Here is a 23,474-nt window from a genome sequence, read left to right on the forward strand (position 1 = left end):
GCTCCTCAGATGATCATTAGTTGCAGTACCGTCTTAATCATCTGCTCCTCAGGAGATCACTAGGCTGCAGTACAGTCTGAATCACCCGCTCCTCTGGAGATTCTATCTCTTCAGTATCAGTATCTCCAGCCTGCTGGGGCTTGTATGCTATTATACAATCTTTGTTAAAGAATGGCACGATGAACACTTTAAAGAAGTTGATTATCTAATCTGGCCACCACAATCCCCAGACCTCAACATTATTAAGCATTTATGGTCGTTATTGGAGATTCAAGTAAGAAGTCGATTTCTGCCGCCATCGTCTCTAAAAGAACTGGAGGGTGTTTTAACTGAAGAATGGGCTAAAATTCCTTTGGAAACAATTCACAATTTGTATGAATGTTCCAAGCTTTATAAAGAAGGCGACAGGGACATATAGCGGGGATTAATGTAGAACATATAAAAGTTTGGGAAGGAGTATCATCTTCACTAAGTTTATTCTGCCCACTACTGTTAAGTACAACTTAGACCAGGTTCTGCATTTCGTCTGCACATAATTAAAGTGAACTTCCGGACTAAAAATCTACTCCGCAGAACTGAAAAGGCTTGGTGTTTCTTTAACAGTTTCACAACATAAGAACTTTGTTTTTCTTATAGAAGTCTCATTTTTAGCTGCATTTTTAGCTAAGCTCCACTCATCAAAGAAAAAAAGCCCAGGCTTTTTTCCCCTGATGCTGTGCAGAGCATGATGGGATTTTCTATGTTGTTATATAATTTGCCTAGCAACTGGGAGAGGTGCTCAGGACACAGGACAGTTGGAACTGTGTCTCATGCTCCCTGTTACCTCCTTTCAACCAAAAAGATGGCTGCCATTATGAAATCAAACATTTGCCTGTTCTTTTAAAACAGTGTGGGTAAGAGATTATATTACGTATCTATTTTAATTAACATGACTAATGTAACTTAATGACAGTATGTTTGTTTAGGCCGGAGTTCCTCTTTAAGGAGAGGGAAAATCTCAGTTTGCATATACATTTTAGGGTCAACGTGTATCAACACTCCTAAGTGTTTGAAAGATGTGACTGCTAGGAGACTGAGACAACAAACCTAAAAGGAGACCAACATACATCAGAACTGATTTGGATTTATTCAGCTTTAAACCTAAATAATATCCAGATTCCTCTATTGTGTCTAGGGCTGCTTCAAGTGAGATATCGGGATCCTCCAAATACAGAATGGTATCATCGGTGTAAAGGCCAATTTTCTCCTCAGTGTGTGCAGTACGGAAGCCCCAAACTGTGGAGTGAGCCCTAATGTGACACGCCAGGTCAGAGCATACAGTAGGGGAGAAAGCGGGCCCCCCTGCCTGGTTCCACGACCCAGAAGAAAGGGTTTGGATATCCACCCATTAGTGCCCACACATGCTCTGGGCGAGTTATATAAAAGCTTGACTCATCTACAAAAAGCATCACCAAACCCAAACCTGGCAAGGGCCACCTGTAGGTAGGGCCACTCCACCATATCAAAGACTTTTGCCATATCAAGAGAGGCCACTACCCTATTACCTTTATTTAAGTGAGGTGCTTTGAAATTAACCATTAAACAACATATATTCATTGCCGTGTTTTTCCCAGGCATAAAACCCGTTTGATTCCGAGTGCACTAGTGACAAAATTACTGAGTTAAGACGAATGGCAAGCACTTTGGTGAGGATTTTAATAACAATTGTTAATAGAGAGATTGAGCTTTATGAATCACAGTGTAGCGGGTCCTTGCCAGGCTTGGGTATAACTATACTTAGGGCCTCTTTCATAGAGTCAGGTAGAGATCCAGAGTCAAAGGCAGCTTCAAATGTTTTCAGTAGCAAGGGGATTATATTGTCAGAGTACTTTTTATATACTTCAATTGGGCGGTCACCCAGACCTGGAGCCTTCCATTTAGGGAAGCTGGCAATGGCCATGGATATCTCATCCTGAGTTATAGGTGCATCCATAAATTCAGTTTGCTCAGGTGTCAATCTTGGTAAGGTCGTTTCTGAGAGAAAAATTTCAGAATCTGCTTGCGTGGCGTGGGTGTGACTGGAGTAGAGGGATGCGTAATAGAGACGGAAGGTGTCATTAATGGCGTCACAGCCTGTAACTAATGTACCAGTTGAGTCGTTAATGTGCGTTATAACTGGGAGGGGGGGGGGGGGTATATGGCTTGGAAATGTTGGCTAAGAGGGTACCCGCTCTTTCCCCCTGCTCAAAAAAGGCTTGTTTGTTAAACCTCTGCTAAACTTTAAATGTAAAAAAAGCCAAGATCACAAAATTGCTTGTCGTAGTGTGTTCCATGTCACGTCACTACCTCCACGGAACCTTGTTCTGTATCCCATTGTCATTACATCCTCACTTCTCTACTAACATTGTGCCCATTACAGTGTTACATAAAACATTCAGGTAATTGTTTATTTCTACAGTATATTACTTATTTGTGCACTGCATGCTTATCCATATCCTGTACACATGAGTGCTGTACTCATTCCCATTTGCTGTATACACACTGTACATTTATCAACATCCTGTAAACACACACACTTATCCACACTTTGTAAACAAATGTGCTATACTCTTTACCTGTGTCCAGGGTACACAAGCACTATACACTTGCCCCTGCGCTACAAAAACACGTTGTATACTTACTTACGCACTGTGCACTTATCCCATGCACTGTAACCCAGAAACTATAACAGATGCTGTACACTTTCCCAACTGCTGCATGTACACCCGTGAGCTGTTAATTACCCAAGTGCTTACACACATGGGCTTTACACTCACCCATTCAGTGCAAATATACACATTGTCAATATACCCATCTGCTGTATTCACATGCCAGGTACATTTACTGACACATTGTATTGTACACTTACCCAGCCACTACTGAATGTACACATACATGCAGTACACTCTCCCACCCATTGTAGATACTCCCATGTGCTGCTGTATGCTTACACACATACTGCATACCTGTGTGTGGTACATATGTGTTGTATGTTTTCCTATATGCTGTAAACATAAACACTGTATACTAACTCTTTCCTTGTGCTTGAAGCAAAGCAAAGGTACTGTATCCAAATCCTCATGTCGTACCATACTCAGCAGGTATATATACAGTCTATATATATATATATATATATATATATATATATATATATATATATATATATATATATATATATATATATACACACACACATATATATATATATATATACCGGTATATATATATATATATATATATATATATATATATATATATATATATACATATACATATATATATATATATATATATATATATATATACATTGCTTTTACCAGATGCTAAAATTTCATAAATGCTTTAGTTTTGCACTTAATCTTATTGTATATGACCAGCTTTATGATACTGAGTCACGCATTGCCATTATTCGAGAATTGATGGCAATGACCTCAAAATGACTCAGTCTGTAGCTTAAAAAAACAGATCTCAAGGAAAAAGCTAGGGAGATTTTATTTTCTATCTTGTAATGTCAAATAACAGTCTTGATGAACACAGAAGCTGCAGAAATTCTTCAGAACAGCCTGTTTGGCCTTGTGTGATTTATAACTCCCTGTATACAGATACATCATTTTTACTCTAATACACGTCAGCTGCATTCACTTTGAAATGACTTTCTGTTATGAGCTTTCTATTTATTTGTTTACCTTTTTCAATAAGGGGGTCAAAAAATGGTGTTGCATATGAAAAAATGACAGTTTAGTAAACACTATAGATATCCAGGGAAATATTGAAAATTGCTGCAACAAAAAATACATATACAGTAAATAGTGCTGTGTAAAATCTGTAAATTAGCTCAGATAGGTAACTGAGATGCAAAAGGCACTAAATATATCTACAAACACATACGTTGGTGATCAACAGAGCACTCTCATATCACAGATATGGCGTACGTACGAAAAGGGCGTCGGGAAAAAAGGGCGCGTGGTATAAACGATAAATGGAAATATCGTTTATAGAAATTATTGTGTAGAATTTCGTTTATAAATAGTGATTTAAAAATGTATAAATCACTAAATAATGTGTATGAGATCGGCAATTCTTAAAACGTTAATCTTCCCTGTTTGTAAAGTGAAACTTATATTTTCGTTTATTAAAAACCCTCCCTGTACCTATCCCTAACCCCTAGACCCCCTGTTGGTGCCTAAACCTAAGACCCCCCTGTTGGTGCCTAACCCTAAGACCCCCCTGTTGGTGCCTAACCCTAAGACCCCCCTGTTGGTGCCTAACCCTAAGACCCCCCTGTTGGTGCCTAACCCTAAGACCCCCCTGTTAGTGCCTAAACCTAAGACCCCCCTGTTAGTGCCTAAACCTAAGACCCCCCTGTTGGTGCCTAACCCTAAGACCCCCCTGTAGGTGCCTAACCCTAAGACCCCCCTGTTGGTGCCTAAACCTAAGACCCCCCTGTTAGTGCCTAAACCTAAGACCCCCCTGTAGGTGCCTAAACCTAAGACCCCCCTGTTGGTGCCTAAACCTAAAACCCCCTATGGATAATAATGTTTTACAGACATGAATAAATAAAGAATGTAAAGAAAAAAAATGTAAATTATTTTTTTGGGTGGGTAATAATGTGTTAGAAATGTTTTAGAAATAGTGATTTATTATCTTCATAAACGTTATTCGTCACGGGCTCATTTTGTAAACTTAAATCATCACAAACATAGTTATAAATCCTTAAAAATCTCCGGGCGCCGTTATAAATCCTTAAAAATCTCCGGCGCCTTATTTTCCCCGTTCAGCGCCCATTAAACGATATTTATAATGAAAGTGAATGGGGCGCCCTTTTTGTCCACTTGTCTCATGCGCCCAAATCTACTGCTTCCACAGATATGTATGTGCATGCGCACACATGACCAAATGCACAGACACACAAAAGACACATGGCATGAGAGATATAGCACAGGTAATGCATCACTTTAGGTAAGTGACTGACTATACAAATCATTCCTTCATGTCCCTCAAAAGCCAAGCATACCTCCAGGACTGCTGTTTCAAAGCATATACTTCATATAGTCTATTGCTTTCAAAGAGCCATATAATCCATCTATAAGACAGTTATTTCAGTCTTTATCTTGCCCTTCATTAATTCATGGTATGTTCCTTGTCCCAACGTGATAAAGTGATATATTATGGGGTCATTTCTTGCTCATATCAAGCTGAAAATTCAGTTTTTTTGGATGCATATTTGTACTTGGCATAACTTTTCAGAACAGAACTTTTTGAATCTTTTGAGCTTTCTACACATATCCTAGTGCCTGAAACAGCTGTCTTCAAGGTGGATTGTATGGTTATGTAAAACATATTTATATTACTATAAAATAATGGGCTGTCAGCCAGTAATTCTGGGTATATGGCTGGCGTTTCAGGGGCATAAAGGAATGGTTTTGATATTCACTTACTTTTCTGAAGTACATTCTGAATACATTATACAAGTTCCTTCTTGCTAACATGAAACTAAGTATTTGCACACATTTACTCTGAAATGCAAAATGGTGCTTAGCATGGTCTTTTTTTATTAGGGGAGTTCTTTGGTTCCTTTTTCCTTTCATAAAACTCCTATTGGCTTTGGTTCTCTGTAACATAATTTGACACCCTGTAAGATATTATTATTATTATTATATGTGAGATGCATAACATATATTGGAGTGACTAAATAAGAACAAGACTAAAAGTACATTTAACCCTCTACTGGTGCACTGGTCAATACTGGAGTGGGAACTAAAGCTGCCTTCTTTGGTCCATATGGCAACATGCTGCTAAAATAACACAATATTTATGCAGTACTGCAGTTGGCAAGATGCTGTACAAACCTCTTAGTGCCTTAATGATAGCACCAACAGAAATGGAAACTTAGCAAATGAGAGAGACTGTAGGGAGAAAAAAAAATATTAATTGCAGCTGTCTCTACTTTCCAATCAGAGTGCCTCATTTTCATGTTCTCATCTGACTGAAGAGAAATGACAGCATAATGCTTTCTACTTCATCACCACCCAGACTGCTCACATTACTTCAGGCTTGTTGCACAGTTGTGTGCCCATCTCTTACAGGAGAATAATAGCTCTAGGTGGTTATTTGTGATGGGAAGTGAATCATGATATGAATACAGAATCAAGGAAAAGCATTGCAGAATCTCCCCGGAAATGTTCAGCCCTGCTTGGATTGTGCTGATTTTACATGTGGTTATGAAGATTTTGGACCTTTCATTTTAAAGAGACTAGAAACTATCTTGTGAAATATGAGGAACAGAACTAGCTCCAGATCTCAGCAAAGATGGATTAGTCATCATGTAAGTACATTAAATATAAGCCTTGAGTGTAAATCCTTCATAAAACTTTAGAAATGAATAAGTACAGACTCCAATGTGTCAATCACAGTGTCATTTTTATTGGCATGTTCAAGAAACGTTGCTTTGCATAGTGCGTGTTTTAAGTTATGTCTGATACACTAATGGTTAGGAAAGTCAATGTGATTTGTGCTTGAAGTCATAGAGCAAGCTTTATTTGAGCACAAATTTACGCTCGTGTCACATTGAGTTTGCCTAGTTTGATTTTTCTGTAAAACAGTATAAGCATTATGACAAGGAATCTTTATTCATTTTTCCGAATGCTGTTCTTTCTGCATTGCAGAGATGTGACCTGTTCATTGATTTTTCTTTTAAAGCATATCCATAAAGTCATAAAAAGTTATATTGTATTAAGAGCATTTGAGGCCTGATTTGCTAATTTGGTGTAAATTCACAGGAATACATCAGTTGAGGAGTTACCAATCACAAATGGCCATAGTCATGGGCAAATTTGTGCTTGTGACCCATGATGTTAGATCCATCATTTTTTTGGCCTTCATTATGCGTTTGCTGAGAGCCTGTTAATCTATATCCTGACACTAATCTGGATCACCATTGCTGTTTCCTTGCTGCCGTTCTGACAGCACTGGGATCAGGCTTCAGTAACGCCTTAGTCCCAGGACTTTGGCAAACACCCAATCAGAGTAGCACTGTGAATGGAGCACTGATAGACTTAGTCAAAGGACAGACTGAGCATGTGAGTGTGATGAGGCCTTGCCATTGAGCATCTATCCCTCTCTGCTTGATTTGTAAGGAGAAAGAGATGGTCTGTAAGGGAAAAAGTTTTTAGCTATTTAAATAGATAAACTCATGCTAATTTGGTGACAGCATAATAAATTCACATGATCCAGCCATCCCAGAAACTGTGGGAGATAGCAAAATATGTTTGCATTTTCTATTTTGTTCACATTTTCTTTTGCCGCCTTTCCTCTCATTCTTTAAACTGATACATCATGAGCTGATCTCTCTGGCCTTGGTGTAATTAGGTCTTATACTCCAATGTACTGACATAACTTAGGGTCTGAAGCAGTAAAGCCATAGATTCACGCTGTTATCCCATCACTGAAGCCTACTCTCTCTATTGTCAGTATGAAGACAGAGCTCCTTGAGCCGGTCAGGAGCTGATTTAATTTACTTATGACCCTGTGAGCCAATCACAGCCAATCTCAGTGATTGGCGGTAATGTAGGGAGCATGCAGCATGGTAATTGTCACCTATGCCCTGGCAGTGATAACATGTCCCACACAGGACATAGACTACAATTAGTGAGGTCCGGAAGTGGTTAAGTATCTTCACCTGTAAGAAGACAGTACTGCAGTTTGCTTAGCTACCTTTAGGAGCATTTTTCGATAATATTTTGGGTTATATTCCTATGGTGGTAAGTGATCAGTAACAGAAGCTAGTGGATCTAGTATTGTAATGACAATGACATGGGTATTTATAAGAATTGTATTCCCCACTTTTACGGCTATTGTACAGGGAGTACCATATATGCTAAACAAAATTATCTGTAATAAAACTTTCATTTTGGAAATCAAATTACACGTTTCATACTACCAAAGTACATTTATACGAACTGACAGCCAAATGAAGTTTCTAGTTTAACTTGGGAAATTAAATCAATCATCCACCTGCTTCACAGAAATAACTTCAGAGATTTTTTAATTTCTTACTATTTGAATTTTAACTTGTACTTTTCTGTGACAAAAAGGATATAAATGTCAGATTGAATACAGTGGGTATAGAAAAGAATCACACAATATTCACATTTTGTTGCTTTGTAGCTTAAAATGAAAATAAATAAATAAATCTCACTAATATTATCAATGCAAAAGTTTGGATGTTTATTACTCAGTCACGCAACAGTGGCTAAATGGATTTGAATGAAATTTGTCAAACACATAGTACATTATCTGCAATAACATATAGGATACTCTTTATCCCCATATCCAAAAAGTGGGTGGAGACAAATACAAATTTCACTGGGAAAATGTTCTTACATTGTTTTTGTGTTTTTGCAGGGTTCTCAAACTTTGCACAGTTGGTCACTGGATGACTGGGATTAATATTCAGAAAAGTGGGTGGAGCCTACAAAAGCCAATCAAAATTCACCTATTGATTTTCAAAGGGAATATTTAATTGCTGCCATTCTTGCACAGTTAATGGCTCAAGCCTATAACCTGGTACAGTTGGCCATTGGGTGACTGGGTTCAAATTCAGAAAAGGGGGTGGAGCCACAAACAGCCATTCAGATTTGTTTCATTTCAGTGCAGATTATACCAAAGACAGCAAAGCTCACAAACTTGGTCATTGAGTAATTGGGTGTTAGGCTTAGAAAAATTAGGCATAGCCAACACCAGCCAAATACATACCCGGGCAACGCTGGGTCATCAGTGGGCAGAGACAAATTCAGAAACGGGTTTGGAGCCACACCCAATCAGATTTGTTTTATTTTAATGCAAATTATTGATGCCAAAAAACGCAAAGCTCACAAACTAGGTCATTGAGTAATTGTGTGTTAGGGTTAGAAAAAGTGGGCGGAGCCAACACCAGTCAAATACATACCCGGGCAATGCTGGGCCATCAGCTAGTAAAATATAAAGTTGCTAGCTGTATTTACTCAATGCAATTATAACACATGAAAGATAATAGAAGTTTAGAGAAAAGCAAACCAGCACCACTATAAATAAATACCTATATGTCAGTGCTTTGTGGAACCAACTTTTTATTCAATTATAGCCTTAAAGTAAACCATTGCTGGGAGTGTTCTGCGCAGTAGTAGCCGGGGTAACGAGTGTGACAAGGCCGTGCATGCGTCAAGCAGGGTGACTCGGCCTAGCTCTCTGGCTGTATTGTGGAGGACAGGAGCCACTCTGGGAGACGGCGAGGGAGTGAGCAGCCTCAAGGAGGCTTAAGGGAGCCCCAGGTAAGTATAGTATCTGAGATGTCTTTCATCTCAGGTACACTTTAAATCTATTGGGATAACTCTCTGTAAACGTTGCACTTCTAGACTGTGCACTATTTGTCCACACTATTTGTATTCATTACAGAATAGTTTAAGCTTAGTTATACTGGATGGTGACTATTTTTGGGCTTCAATCTTCAAGTTGTTCCACATCTTTTCAATGGGGTTTAACCTCCTTAGCGGTAACCCCGTGTGTGACGGGGTAAGCCGCCGGAGGGTGCCGCTCAGGCCCTGCTGGGCCGATTTAAATAATTTTTTTTTTGCTGGACACAGCTAGCACTTTGCTATCCGGTGCGGCGCGCCCCCCCAGACCCCGTGCGCTGCCTGGCCAATCAGTGCCAGGCAGCGCCGAGGGTTGGATCCGGAGTCCCAATGACGCCCCGACGTCGCTGACGTCGGTGACGTCATCCCGCCCCGTCGCCATGGCGACGGGGGAAGCCCTCCAGGAAATCCCGTTCTTTGAACGGGATTTCCTGATCGAAGTGAGCGGGGGCTATCATGTAGCGAGCCCTGGGCTTGCTACATGATTTAAAAAAAAACATTTTTTTAAAAAACTGCTGCGCTGCCCCCTGGCGGTATTTTTCATACCGCCAAGGGGGTTAAGTCTGGACCCTGAGAAGGCCATTCAAGAGCATTCATCTTTGTCCTCCAGCCACTGTATGGTCAAAATGTTATGTGTACTTCAGGTCATTGTCATTTTGGAAGGTGAAACTTCTTCCCATTGTTGTATTTTGGCTCATCTAAATTTCCTTTTATCCTGACAAAATGTCCCAGTCTCTGCTGCAGAAATGTTTTTTTAATTACACAATACTACCACTTCCATGCCTTACTATCAATATGGTTGTCTTTGGATGATGAGATTTTTTGACTTTTAGACAAATATAGTGTATTGTGTCAAGGCCAAATACTTCAGCTTTTTTTTATCTGACCATAATACCTTTTTGCACTTAGCCTCAGAATCTTGCTTTGGCAAAGCTCATTTGAGACTTAATAAGGCATTTCTTGAGGAGTGTTTTTTTTTTTTTTTCTCGGGCACTTGTGATATTGTTGACTCAATAACCACCCTTTGTCCTTAAGTCCTGTAACTCCTTAAAAGTTGTCATAAACCTCTTGGTAGCCTTTCTGGCAAGTTTACTCCTCACTGTTTCAGGACCCTGAAAATGAATAGTGGAATGTGTAGATGAAGATAAATTAGGAGTTGAGTGGTCTGAACAGAGTAAGGCTTTACTATTTTGTTCCTGCACGCGTGGTATGGTCTGGCATTAGTCATAAAGCAGATTTTGTTGCACAGTTTTGACTGAATGTGTTCTCTGATTAAATACTGCTTATTTGCTTGGTTTCTGTTGATCAGGCTCACTTTAAAAATCCCCTTAACTGACACACCTACTTTTAAAGTCTGAAATGTTCAGCTGTGGGCCAATGTGGGTTATTATTAACAATGTATAATTTGTGTGCTCAGAAACATGCTGTTTTAGGTGTTATTTAAACACCGATAATTGCAAAGGCATTTCATTTAGTAAATACATTTCTGTAATTAATACAAGAAACAACAGCAATATTTAAAGTAGCGAAAACCATTCCCTGTCCCCACAGTCACCAGGGATCACATTAATTCTATGCAAAACAGAAGTTATTTTCAATTATTCAGGTTGTAGTGAGTATATGATGTCTCAGTGCATCATTGCTTAATATGCAAATCATCCTTTTGTTATCCTTGTATGATAAACGCATCTCCATAACCACTGGAATGCAATGATGTGTCAGCTTGTTAATTGCACAGAGCCACAATAATCCAACATGCATACAGACTTCTGTTTCACATGGCATTTTAATATATATATTAAAATATATAAGAGGGTTTTTTTGGTCCTTTTTAGCCCCTTACACACTCCTAGGAGTTCTGATTCACTATCAGCTTGCTGGGAAATCTGTATCTATTAATTATATGGAGATTGTTATTAAATGAGAAATAATCCCCCCAATTGGCACTTAGCACCGAAAACTTATATGAGGCTCTAATGTCCTTCCACATTACTAATAATAATTTCCCCCCTTGTGTGGAGTGGCAGGTAAATCAAGATTCAACATTGAACTCCTGTGACCGGGAAGAAAGAGAGACCGAGAAAAAAGAAACAAGAGTGTCAATATGGCGTAGTATTTTCAGTTATAGGGAAAGTAGATCCAACAACAATTACTACTTAAAAAACATGGGTTGCTCTTAGGCAACCCCTGTAATGAGCATGTGGTGAAATCCATCTCCACTCGGATGAAAAGTCCCCACTTGGGTCGCACTCCAATTGAAATGATCCTGTGGAACCACATGAACTCGGTTACAGGGATTGCCTAACTGAAGAGGGTACTAGACTATACAGGGTAGGAGGAAGCACCCCAGTATGAGTGAACAATAAACCGTAATGAAGGTATTAGTAAGGAATAGTCTTACCTTGATAGGGAGATAAAAGATTTAATTTATTTGACACCAAAATAATTAATGCTTTTCTTCAGGCTAATAAAATAGTGTCTACAAATAGACACCCTGGCCCATATGCAATTCACTTTTTCACCTAGTTTTCACTGAATTTTCTCCTAGGAGATAATTTTTCCTTTTTGATTTAACATAACTTCCAGCAATTTTTTAACTAAAGAGTACCAAAAGGTAGGTGAAAAAGTACTATCAAAATTAATGTTAGTATTTTATTGCTTTCTGCTGGCTTACTGTAAACCGCATTTTATTGACAAGTTTAAAAATATCACCTGGGAGAAAACTCAGGAGAAAAAGTTAATTGCATATGGGCCCTTGTGTAATTTTTCCCCTTGAGTTGGGCTGTATGGAGCGTTTTATAAAAAAAAGTAATTAATAGTTTAAATCATTCCGAAAGACTTGTAGATGGCTAATCTGCCAGATTTTGTATAGATACTGAATATGAATAAATGATTAAAGCAGAGTTGCTTTACTGAAAAAAAATTTCTAGCCAGTTTTAGCTTTATATTGTAATCATCAAAAATTGCTGTGTACAGTATTTGAAACACCACTACTGTGTGTAAAAATGTATTTAAATAAATAAAGCATGCAATAGCAAGAATAAATGAATAATAGACAATTTATATAGGTACGTACCTACAGTCACTTGTACATTAAATCAGACCCCAACCATACCACCTCCACTCACTGCAGTGAAAACAAAATAATCGGTGGGGGGAGAGGGGGTGGATTTGGTTGGGACGGTGGAGGGTCCTGAAAAAGTGTACAAAAATAGCAAATGGTAAAAAGCAAAAAAATATACCTGCTAACAAACTCTACAGGCTTCTTTGAAAGTATCAACAATGATTAAATGTTCAAAAGTAGTTTACCAGTTTCTAGTCGTTGCACATTTAGTGCAAACCTTTTGCAGGATAATATAGGTTACATTGCTTTTTGTGTGGTGGAATCACAATCACTAGCAACAATTGAGGCAATGAGTAGATAATTGCACTTATAAAATGTTCTACCATTCGATGGTAGTAAATACACAGGCATCCTGATCAGAGTATAGTTAAAACTCAGTTTACAAAAATGATTTTAACCAGTTTACTTGTCAGTTACAATATATATTTATGTCCTTACAAGTGGCTTCTGAAAGCCCAAGGACATGAATATGTAGCTTTAATGAGCACAGCGCAAGTGCTAGCACACGCCTGGGCTCATTAACTCCCCCTCCCCCAACTACACCAACCAAGGATCCCCTCCCAGTGGTCCGATAGTCCCCACCCCCTGCCCGCTCCCCGGTCCATATTATGTCTCTCACCAGGTCAACCACCATGTCACCTATCCTTTGCTGGCTACATACTAAAAGCATGTAATTTGCTCAAGAGAAAAACCATTGTATACACATTGACTTTGTTTCTTTAATGATATGACTTTAGTTGTTTAACAAAGGGTTATCAAAAAGATAAGAAGCTCAAGGAAAGGTCCTCCCTGAAATATTCGTGTTGCATGCTGTGAATATTCATCTTGGAAGAGAACCTAAATATTCCTTTATAAACTGTTTTGTCTCGATGTGCTTTCTGCATGTGTAATTATTTGGTCCCATTGGTGTTGAAGTACAAATTAAATTTCATAACTTCATGAAATATGCATAGCAGCATTTTCGAGTCTGGCTTTTTGTACGATTGGCATTGCTTTCTGCAAGATTATATTTTTTTTAGCGTGTCAAAAGCTGCTTGAGACTTGGTCACTGTCTGCTGGGAAATTAGCGTGCTACATAACAGTATTTCAAATCCAGGTACAGTATGATATTATTTGCTTCTGTTGTCTCTTGACAGCCTTTTTTTGGCTTGTATGGGCAATGCAAATCTGTTTGCTTACTGTTGCTGAGTTTGTAACCAGGCAACCTGGCCTGTAATTGACAAATTCACAATGACAAGATTTGATTAAACTGACTTACAAACATATGCAGCCATTTTTTTCTGTTGTGTTACACTAATGATGCTGGTCTAAATTGATTTTCTTAGAACGTTTTAAGTTAATGTATTTAATAATTAATTTGTGTGGTGTATTTCAGGAACTTTAAATATCATTAAAAGCATTTGAAAAAATTGACATGGAAAAGAAATATTCAAGCCAATTTGTAATTTACATTATTAAAAAAAATACCTTTTCATCTACAGCCAGCTAAAATTTTCTACGACTGCTAAATAGGTTCTTTCTCTTCCTAGAGAACATGGCAACTGTGCTTTCTAAAGAGGAAGTTTTACAGAACTCTAACCACTCTGTGTTATCCTCTTAAGGACCATAGGCTTCCTGCCCCCCCCCCCCCTTTAGTGACCAGGCGATTTTTTTAAATCCAGTGCCCTGCAGCTTTAAAGGGATACTGTAAGGGGGTCGGGGGAAAATGAGTTGAACTTACCCGGGGCTTCTAATGGTCCCCCGCAGACATCCTGTGCCTGCGCAGCCACTCACCGATGCTCCGGCCCCGCCTCCAATTCACTTCTGGAATTTCAGACTTTAAAGTCTGAAAACCACTGCGCCTGCGTTGCCATGTCCTCGATCCCGCTGATGTCACCAGGAGCGTACTGCACAGGCCCAGTATGGTCTGTGTCTGCGCAGTATGCTCCTGGTGACATCAGCGGGAGCGAGGACACGGCAACGCAGGCGCAGTGGTTTTCTGACTTTAAAGTCTGAAATTCCATAAGTGAACCGGAGGCGGGGCCGGAGCATCGGTAAGCAGCTGCGCGGGTACAGGATGTCTGGGGGGACCATTAGAAGCCACGGGTAAGTTCAACTCATTTTCCCCTGACCCCCCTACAGTATCCCTTTAAAGGGATACTGTAGGGGGGTCGGGGGAAAATGAGCTGAACTTACCTGGGGCTTCTAATGGTCCCCCGCAGACATCCTGTCTTGGCGCAGCCACTCACCGATGCTCCGGCCCCGCCTCCAGTTCACTTCTGGAATTTCTGACTTTAAAGTCAGAAAACCAATGCGCCTGCACGCCCGTGTCCTCGCTCCCGCTGATGTCACCAGGAGTGTACTGCGCAGACACAGACCATACTGGGCCTGCGCTGTGCGCTCTTGATGACATCAGCGGGATCGAGGACACGGCAACGCAGGCGCAGTGGTTTTCAGACTTTAAAGTCTGAAATTCCAGAAGTGAACCGGAGGCGGGGCCGGAGCATCGGTGAGTGGCTGCGCCAACACAGGATGTCTGCGGGGGACCGTTAGAAGCACCGGGTAAGTTCAACTCATTTTCCCCTGACCCCCCTACAGTATCCCTTTAATAGTGTGCTGCAGAGCCATACAACTTAGCATGCAAAGGATTCTCTACCTCCTTTTTCTGTCCACCAACACAGCTTTCTGTTGGTGGGCTCTGATCGCTGCTGCAGTGTTTTTTTCTTTTTATTTAAAAAAATGTCTTAACTTTTAAAAAATAAATGTAACTTTTTCTTATTAATTTCCCCTAAACCCTCCCTCCCTCCCCCTGTTGGCCAATCAGAGCGATCTTCTCTCATAGGCATTAGCCTATGAGAGGCGATTGGAGCCTCTCCAGGGGACAGCCGAGTGACACGACTGTCCCGAGTACAGCACTGCATTAGATCGCAGCACTGTACAATGTAAATACACGTCTAACACGTCTATCAGTCTAGACTGATGGCATAGCAAAGCTCCATCAGTTAAGCGGGTGATATGTGCGCACCAGCGCGCGCAATCCCCTGCAAACCACTCCCCCAGGACTTGATGCCGATCGGCATTACGCGGTCCTGGGAGAGCCACCTTGTGTCTTTCAGAGTTAGGTGGTCATAAGGTGGTTAACTTATTGTTTGCCTTGATATCCACGCAGAGTTAAAGACCGAATAGTAGACATCCCATTTAGGTGATTATACTCTGCAGTTACTCCCACTAAGCATTCAGTTCCAGCAAACTCTCTTGCGTACAGTGCAGTGTAATATGTTGGCGACTTCTAAATAAAGTTTAATAATAATATTAACCACTTCCCTACCACCACCATGCTTATCTACACCCCTGTATGCTTCATCTCACAGGGATGTAGATATTTGTCTGTTGTGGCAAATGGCTGTCATGCACACTCGCTCCCACGCTCTCTCGTTGCCGCCTATTAGTGGGGAGATCAGTGAATGTGAACACAGTTCCCATCCATTGATCTAAGTCCCCGTATCAACAATTGCTGGCATCAGTGAGATGCCGGCGGTCATTGTAACAAATACAGTAACACAGCCACGCATTACTTCCTGTTCGCGAACTAACAGCATGTGCAGGAAGAAAATATGTGAGAACATTGTGTGGCCAAATAGTAAAATAACACCTTGTAACGGTGGGTGTCAGCACACAGAGAGTATCTGATTATTGATGATCTGCAGTATCACCAACAATACAGACGTATACCTTATTATTAGTGATCTGCAGAATCACCAATAATGCAAGTATGACTAACCTCTGGACACCTAGCGAAGTGTAAGTGTTTGGGTGCAACAGTAACTTTAATAGTTTGACCAGACCTCACCAGAGGGGCTGGTGAGGTACTATCAGTACACTAAGCGTGCACTAGCGTACAAGTTCCAGCAGGCTGGAGAGTAATAACGAAGAGACTGAATCTCCCGGGGAGCGGGGGATTCAGATAGTACTGCAGGCACAGACTGAACAGTAGCCTAGGATATACAATAATACCACAATGACAGATACCCTATAAGAGCAGGTAATTGGGGCTGTACTACAGCTTTCAGAGAAGGGTTCCACCAGGGGGGCTGGCGTAACTAGTACCTCACCAGTGGCGAGGGCCCACCGGTGAGTAGAATGGTCAGGTAGGCAAGGTTCGGCAACAGAGAGGTAAGTAATACAAAATCGTGAGACAAGAGAGTAATCAGTAATCAGGCAGAGGTTCAGCAACAGGAAGGTACGTATCGGTATAGAATCGTGAGGCAAGAGAGTAATCGGTAATCAGGCAGAGGTTCAGCAACAGGTAGACAGATGGGCAGAAGTACAGGATCAGAAAACAGATTCAAAGTCAGAGTGCTAGCCAGAGTCGTACACAGAAGATCAATACAATAATAATATCCTCGCCTGGGTGTGAAATCCTTGGCAACAACACCCCGGAACTAGTCTAACAAAATAACAATAAAAAGACTGCAAAATTCCTAAGCTTGGTGTGAAATCCGTAGCATCAACACCAGGGAATTACCTAAGGTCTGCGCGCTCACACGCAAGTATTCACGACAACAGACAAAGTAGCAATGCAGCCCGGAGGCTTATGAAGCAGAGGAGACCTCACTGGCACGCCCCCCTCTCATCAGCCAATCCTGGGCGCCGTGGGTCACCCCTGATGTCAGCCGACCAGCAGGTCAGCTGACGGGCTTCCTCCCCGCATAAAGCTCCCGTCTATGCGCGCGCCCGCGCGCTATGGCAGCCCCCTGCACAGGAGAACGTTCCGTCCTCGGCGTCCTTCATGCCGAACGGACGGATGGCCGCATGGAGGCAGCTGCGGCGGCGGTGCTGTTCGTCGCCGCTGCCTCGGATATTACACACCTACAAACATTTTTTTTATAAAAAGACACATAAATACCATTGGAATTAACGCCTCACCTCCCCCACTCACCCATAGTAACCCAAATACATACATATATATATATTATATATATATATATATATATGTATATATATATATATGTATAAAAAAATACATAAATAGTTACCTTAGGGATTGAACTTTTTTAATATGTCATGGGGGTATATTACTGTTTATAGGCTTGTAATTAGTGATAGACTCAATACAGAAAAAACCTTTATTTCCATAAAAAATATTGTCGGCATACACTGTACTAGGGAAATATTGAACCTGAACAAAGAGTTTCACCTACCTGCGGCTTCTGCCATCCCCCTGCAGCTGCTCTGTCGCAAGCCGGTCCTCTACACTCCTCCAGTCCCTTGCCTCACCGCAGTTTCGGTTCATCGACTTACAAGTCGATGGCCACTGCGCCTGCGTGTCCCTGACAGCGTGCATCCTCATTCGCGCTCTTGCCGTCGGGAGCGTTCTGCACAGGCGCAGTACGAGAAAATCTCTACTGCACCTGCACAGGATGCTCGAGGATGGATGCGGCCAGAGCCGCACAGGTGCAGTGGACAGTAGCTCCACGAACCGTAACTGCACTGTGGCAGGGTAACGAAGGATCGTTGAGGACCGGTGCAGGACAGGACGGCTGCAGGGGGCTGGCAGAAGCCCCAAGTAAATGAAAGTCTTTTTTGGGAGAAACTATCTTCAGGTCCACTTTAAACGTTGTAATAACCACAATAAATGGCCAAATAAAATGTGTGGGTTTTATCGCCAGTAGAGCTGAAAATTGAGAATGAATGCTTTTTTTCCATTTTTTCTTATTATTTTGGTTAGAATTCATTTAGAATAAAATAATTCTTAGCAAAATGTACCACCCAAAGAAAGCCTAATTGACGGCTAAAAAAAACCAAGATATTATTATTATTATTTAGTATTTATATAGCGCCAACATCTTACGCAGCGCTGCACAGAGTATATTGTCTTGTCACTAACTGTCCCTCAAAGGAGCTCACAAGGAGCTCACAATGTAATCCCTCCTCCTTAAAGCTTAAGGAGGAGGCACACAAGTCCAGCACTCCTGCTGAGTTCAGGGAGGCCAGAAACACCCTGAACCGAGAATTAAGAGCAGCAAAGAGAGCCTACTCCGACAAGCTGAGCTTCTGTTTTCAATCCAACAACTCACGGGAGGCTTGGAAAGGCCTCAGGGCAGTTACCAACTTCAAACCCGCCCACCACCAGGCGACCCCTAGCATCCACCTGGCTGAAGAACTAAACAAGTTTTATTGTAGATTCGAACACCTCCCTACACCGATCGATATCCCCCCTTTTCCATTCCTCCCAAAGGGGCACGGTGCGCCGATGGTAATCCAGGAGGGGGATGTACTGCGCCAACTTCGTAAACTCAACAACAGGAAAGCCGCTGGCCCAGATGGCGTGTCAACCAAGCTGCCTTAAAACCTGTGCAGCACAGCTAGCTCCCATCCTCACCTCAATCTACAATAGGTCCCTAATGGAATGCAGGGTCCCTCCCTGCCTCAAAAAGTCTACAATTATTCCAGTCCCCAAGAAACCGGGAAACACTGATCACAACAACTTCAGACCTGTAGCCCTTACTCCCATCATCATGAAGGTCTTTGAGCGACTGGTTCTTGCATTCCTTAAGAGCTCCACCAATGCCCTCCTCGACCCCCATCAATTTGCATATAGAGCAAATAGGTCAGTTGAGGACGCCATCAATATCAGCCTGGCATACATCACGGAGCATCTCGACAACCCTGACTCCTATGCCAGGCTCTTGTTCTTGGACTTTAGCTCGGCCTTCAACACCATTCGGCCTGACATTCTGCTCGGCAACCTCATGCAACTCGGGATCGACCCATCCCTTTGCAGGTGGGTGGGGGACTTCCTCTCAAACAGAACACAACGGGTCAAGCTTGGTGACTGCTCCTCCAGCGTGAGAACCACCAACACAGGGGCACCACAGGGGTGTGTACTGTCCCCACTCTTGTTCTCCCTCTACACCAACAATTGCATCTCAAATGCTGACTCTGTTAAGGTCATTACATTTGCGGACAATACAACCATCATCGGCCTCATTAGTAGGAAGGAGGAGCAGGCCTACCGCAGCAAAATCGAGAGTATCTGCAACTGGTGTAAAGACAATAATCTCGTCCTCAATGCAGCCAAGACAGTCGAGCTGATTGTGGATTACAGAAAACTCCCTCCTGCACTCCCACCAGTCTGCAATGATGAGACCGAAGTCACCAGGGTACCATGTGTTCGGTTCCAAGGCACCACCATAACCAGGGACCTCAAATGTGGGCAAAACACCACCAAAACCCAGAAGAGTGCCCAGCAAAGACTATTTTTCCTGCGCCAGCTGAAGAAATTTGGCATCCCACGGGAGCTGCTCACCAGTTTTTACTCTGCCACAATCGAGTCCATCCTGTGCTCCTCCATTATTGTCTGGTATGCAGGGGCAACAGCTAGTGACAAGTATAAACTACAAAGAGTAATTAGCGCGGCAGAAAAGATCATCGGCACACCCCTGCCCCCCCCCTTGACCTCATCGACACCGCCAGAGCGAGGAAAAGAGCCTGCAGGATCGCTCAAGATCCCTCCCACCCAGGCAGTCGCTTCTTTGAGCCACTCCCATTAGGCCGCCGTTTCAGAACAATCCACACCAGAACCACAAGGCGCAGGAACACCTTTTTTCCTCAAGCTGTTCTCCTGCTGAACACTTGCCCAACTGGGCCCCTATAGTTTTGATCACGGACTACCCAGCTCCCCAGGCACCCCAGTTATATATGTAATTATTAAAATGCATGAATGTTTGAACATGTCAAGTTGGGCAATCCAATTTTTGTGAATTACCGGTAATACTAAAGTGAACTATATGATTGTTGATTTTCCAAATCACGTATTCTAAATGGAGATATGTAGGCATTGTCATTGGAGAGGCAACTGTAGTGATACAGGAGATGGTGTGACTGATAACATGTTACCAGTGACAACCGAAATCATAAGGATGGCATGACAGCTTAAATATTACAGGAATGAAATGACAGCTGACATGCTCTAGGGAATGGAGTAAATACTAACTACCAGGAACTTCATAATGAATTTGGAGCATCACCCAAAACAGCAGCGGCACAAATGCAGAAAAAAACACCTTTACTTTCTATACATTATGTGATCTTTTCCATTGCACTGGCTTCCATCTCAGAGCTATTGTGATCTTTTTGATTATATCAATATAAAAATAGCTATTCCTGGAGAATTCCATATCATGGTAGGGCAACTGAGAGTAAGCATTCAACTATGGGTGGCAAGGCACTGTCAAAAGTTCTAAGAAATAAGGTTAGGGACAGGTGCAAGTGAGAATTTGAATCTAAAATGTAGGTCAAAGGCTTTATAAATTCCCAGGAAAATGTATATTTAAGTGGAATGTGTTTGGTACTACTTTGATCCATCCCAAATCAGGACCAGGTCTGATTTTAAGACACACACACACACACACACACGCACACGCACATGCACATGCACACACACACTGGCCTCAATTCACTAAGTTTATCTTCTGTCTTTAATAACTTTTCTAGAGTTATCACCATGGTGATAAGGCATGTAGTATTCAGGAAACATTTTACCTCAGGCAAACCTAAAGTTAACTCTTCTGTCTTTAAGTTAAGGTGAGATCTTTAAAGTTAACTTTTCAATCCTCAAAATAACTCCAGAATTCTAAAGTTAAAGACAGGCTGTAATTTAACTGCATGTGAAAATAACTACAGAGGAGGTAACATAACTACAGAGGAGGTAACTTAAGGAATGAAAAGATAAGATAACTCTCTCAGGCCTAGTGCACACCAGAGCGGTTCGGCTGCGTTTTGCGATCCGCTTGCGGCTGCGGATACGCTTGGGTAATGTATTTCAATGGGCTGGTGCACACCAGAGCAGGAGGCGTTTTGCAGAAACGCATACTCCCGGGGTGAGGCATTTTTTTGATTGCGGAGGCGTTTCTGCCTCCAATGTAAAGTATAGGAAAAACGCAAACCGCTCTGAAAAACGGCAGTTCATAGCGGTTTTGCAGGTGTTTTTGTTACAGAAGCTGTTCAGTAACAGCTTTACTGTAACAATACATGAAATCTACTACACCAAAAACGCTTCACAAAACCGCAAAATGCTAGCTGAAACGCTACAGAAAAATAAGAAAAAGCATTTCAAAATCTGCTAACATTTTGCGGATCTGCTAGCAGGTTTTGGTGTGCACCGGGCCTGACTGTGAAAACTTATCTCTACACCTTAATAAGTCAAGATCGATGTGTGGAGGTAAGTTTTCTCTTGCCTTATTATCTCCAGCATGATCTTAGTGAATTGAGGCCATTATTTTTATTCACGGGTATAATTTCATTTTCTCAATAGATGAGGCTGGCTTTATTTATTTCAGTATTTTAATATTGTCGAAACTGGACAGGATGCTCCTAGGATTACACGGAATCAGTGCATCAGAATTGTGAGGATCAACACAGTGCCACTAGCATAAAAGATTTAAAACACACCATTGAGCTGTTTTTTATTTGTTTACAAATTAAGGTGACACAAAATGGCATGACTCTTCCCATGACGGATAAAGGGATTCCTAAGGTTGTAGAATGTTTGTATATCTTTATGGAAAAGTGTTAGCAATCAGCATTTTAGATGATTATTACTAGTATGTGTGTGTTTGCCTTTTGTTAAAACTATACCCTTACTAGTTTATTGAAAGGCTCTGTATAATATGTTGACACTTTATCAAGGATAACAATATTTCTAAAAAATATGCTTGTACATTTTAAATAGAACCAGGGCTGTTTAGGTTTATCTTATAAAAGTAATATATTTCTTACAGGGCTGCTCAGAAATTAAATCTGTCCTCCAAAAAGAAGAAGCAGAGGACAACTCCATCTTTGGTGTTTGAGTCTCCTCTTTTCTCAACAAACTTCTGCGGCATTCTACAGACCTGTCCCCCACCTGCACCGCCATGTCTACTGAGGGCTGTCAACAAAGTAAAAGATACTCCTGGACTTGGAAAGGTAGGCTGGAATTGTAGAGCAACAGAATCACTCATCTTTAGTAAGGTCTTGTTTTCTGTGACTCTTTAGGGCTCTTTTATACTGCAAATCCAACACACAATGCCTTTTTGCAATGCAATGTTCCCGTTTTAGCATTCACTATTTTTCTCTGGATGCTAGGAACGCAGAAGAAATGCAACACGCAGGACATTTGTGATTGGGCAAAATTGGATCACAATCAAATTGCAGTGATATAAATGGGTTGATGTGATTTTTATTACTTTAAAGATGTTCTTTAATTTTGCATCCAAAATGGATTGCAAAACACAGCAAAGTGCATCTAGTATAAAAAAGCCCTAATAGAAAATGAATATTTTCTAATTTAACACAAAAGTAGAAACCACTTTTAAAGCAGCTTTTGGTATTTTCATTAATGCATTAACCTCTTGAGGACCGCAGTGTTAAGCCCCCCTAAAGACCAGGCCAATTTTCACTAAATTGGCCACTGCAGCTTTAAGGGCTTGCTGCAGGGCCGCACAACAAAGCACACAAGTGATTCCCCTCCCCCTTTCTTCCCACCAACAAAGCTCTCTGTTGGTGGGGTCTGATCGCCCCCCCCCCCCACACACACACACACACACAATTGTTTATTTGTTGTTTTTTTTAAATAAAATTTACTAATTTTTCCCCCTGAAAACCCTCCCTCCCTCCAGCCAGCCAATGACGCGATAACAATAACAATAACAATAATATTTATATAGCGCTTTTCTCCCTGGGGACTCAAAGCGCTGTGACCCTGCATTATGCAGTCTCAAAGGCTAGGGAAAAGAGGTGAGTTTTTAGCCTTTTTTTAAAGCTGTCCAGAGAAGGAGCCTCTCGTACTGATTGTGGAAGTGAGTTCCATAGAGTAGGGGCTGCATAGGAAAAGGCCCGAGCACCAAATGTTAAGTGTATCCTGGGAATAACCAGCTTCATCTTGTTGGCAGAGCGGAGGGTGCGTGGAGGGGCATAAATCAACT

The 23,474-nt window shown here is 41.4% G+C and overlaps 1 protein-coding gene across 5 annotated transcripts in view; it reads left to right on the forward strand.

Moving 5' to 3' along the window:
- The window catches only part of KIF26B (kinesin family member 26B), a 568,793-nt gene that overhangs the window by 325,147 nt on the left and 220,172 nt on the right, over nucleotides 1–23,474 (forward strand). For 4 of the 5 annotated variants that reach the window (XM_068232060.1, XM_068232061.1, XM_068232062.1 and 1 more), the window contains one exon: nucleotides 22,293–22,476. In XM_068232060.1, the coding sequence (XP_068088161.1) occupies nucleotides 22,293–22,476 (184 nt within the window). Of the gene's footprint in view, nucleotides 1–6,255; nucleotides 6,344–22,292; nucleotides 22,477–23,474 lie in introns of those variants that run through there. The other variant, XM_068232064.1, reaches the window with a different exon arrangement.

This window comes from Hyperolius riggenbachi, chromosome 4 (assembly GCF_040937935.1).
Source record: "Hyperolius riggenbachi isolate aHypRig1 chromosome 4, aHypRig1.pri, whole genome shotgun sequence".
Taxonomy (NCBI): Eukaryota; Metazoa; Chordata; class Amphibia; order Anura; family Hyperoliidae; genus Hyperolius; species Hyperolius riggenbachi.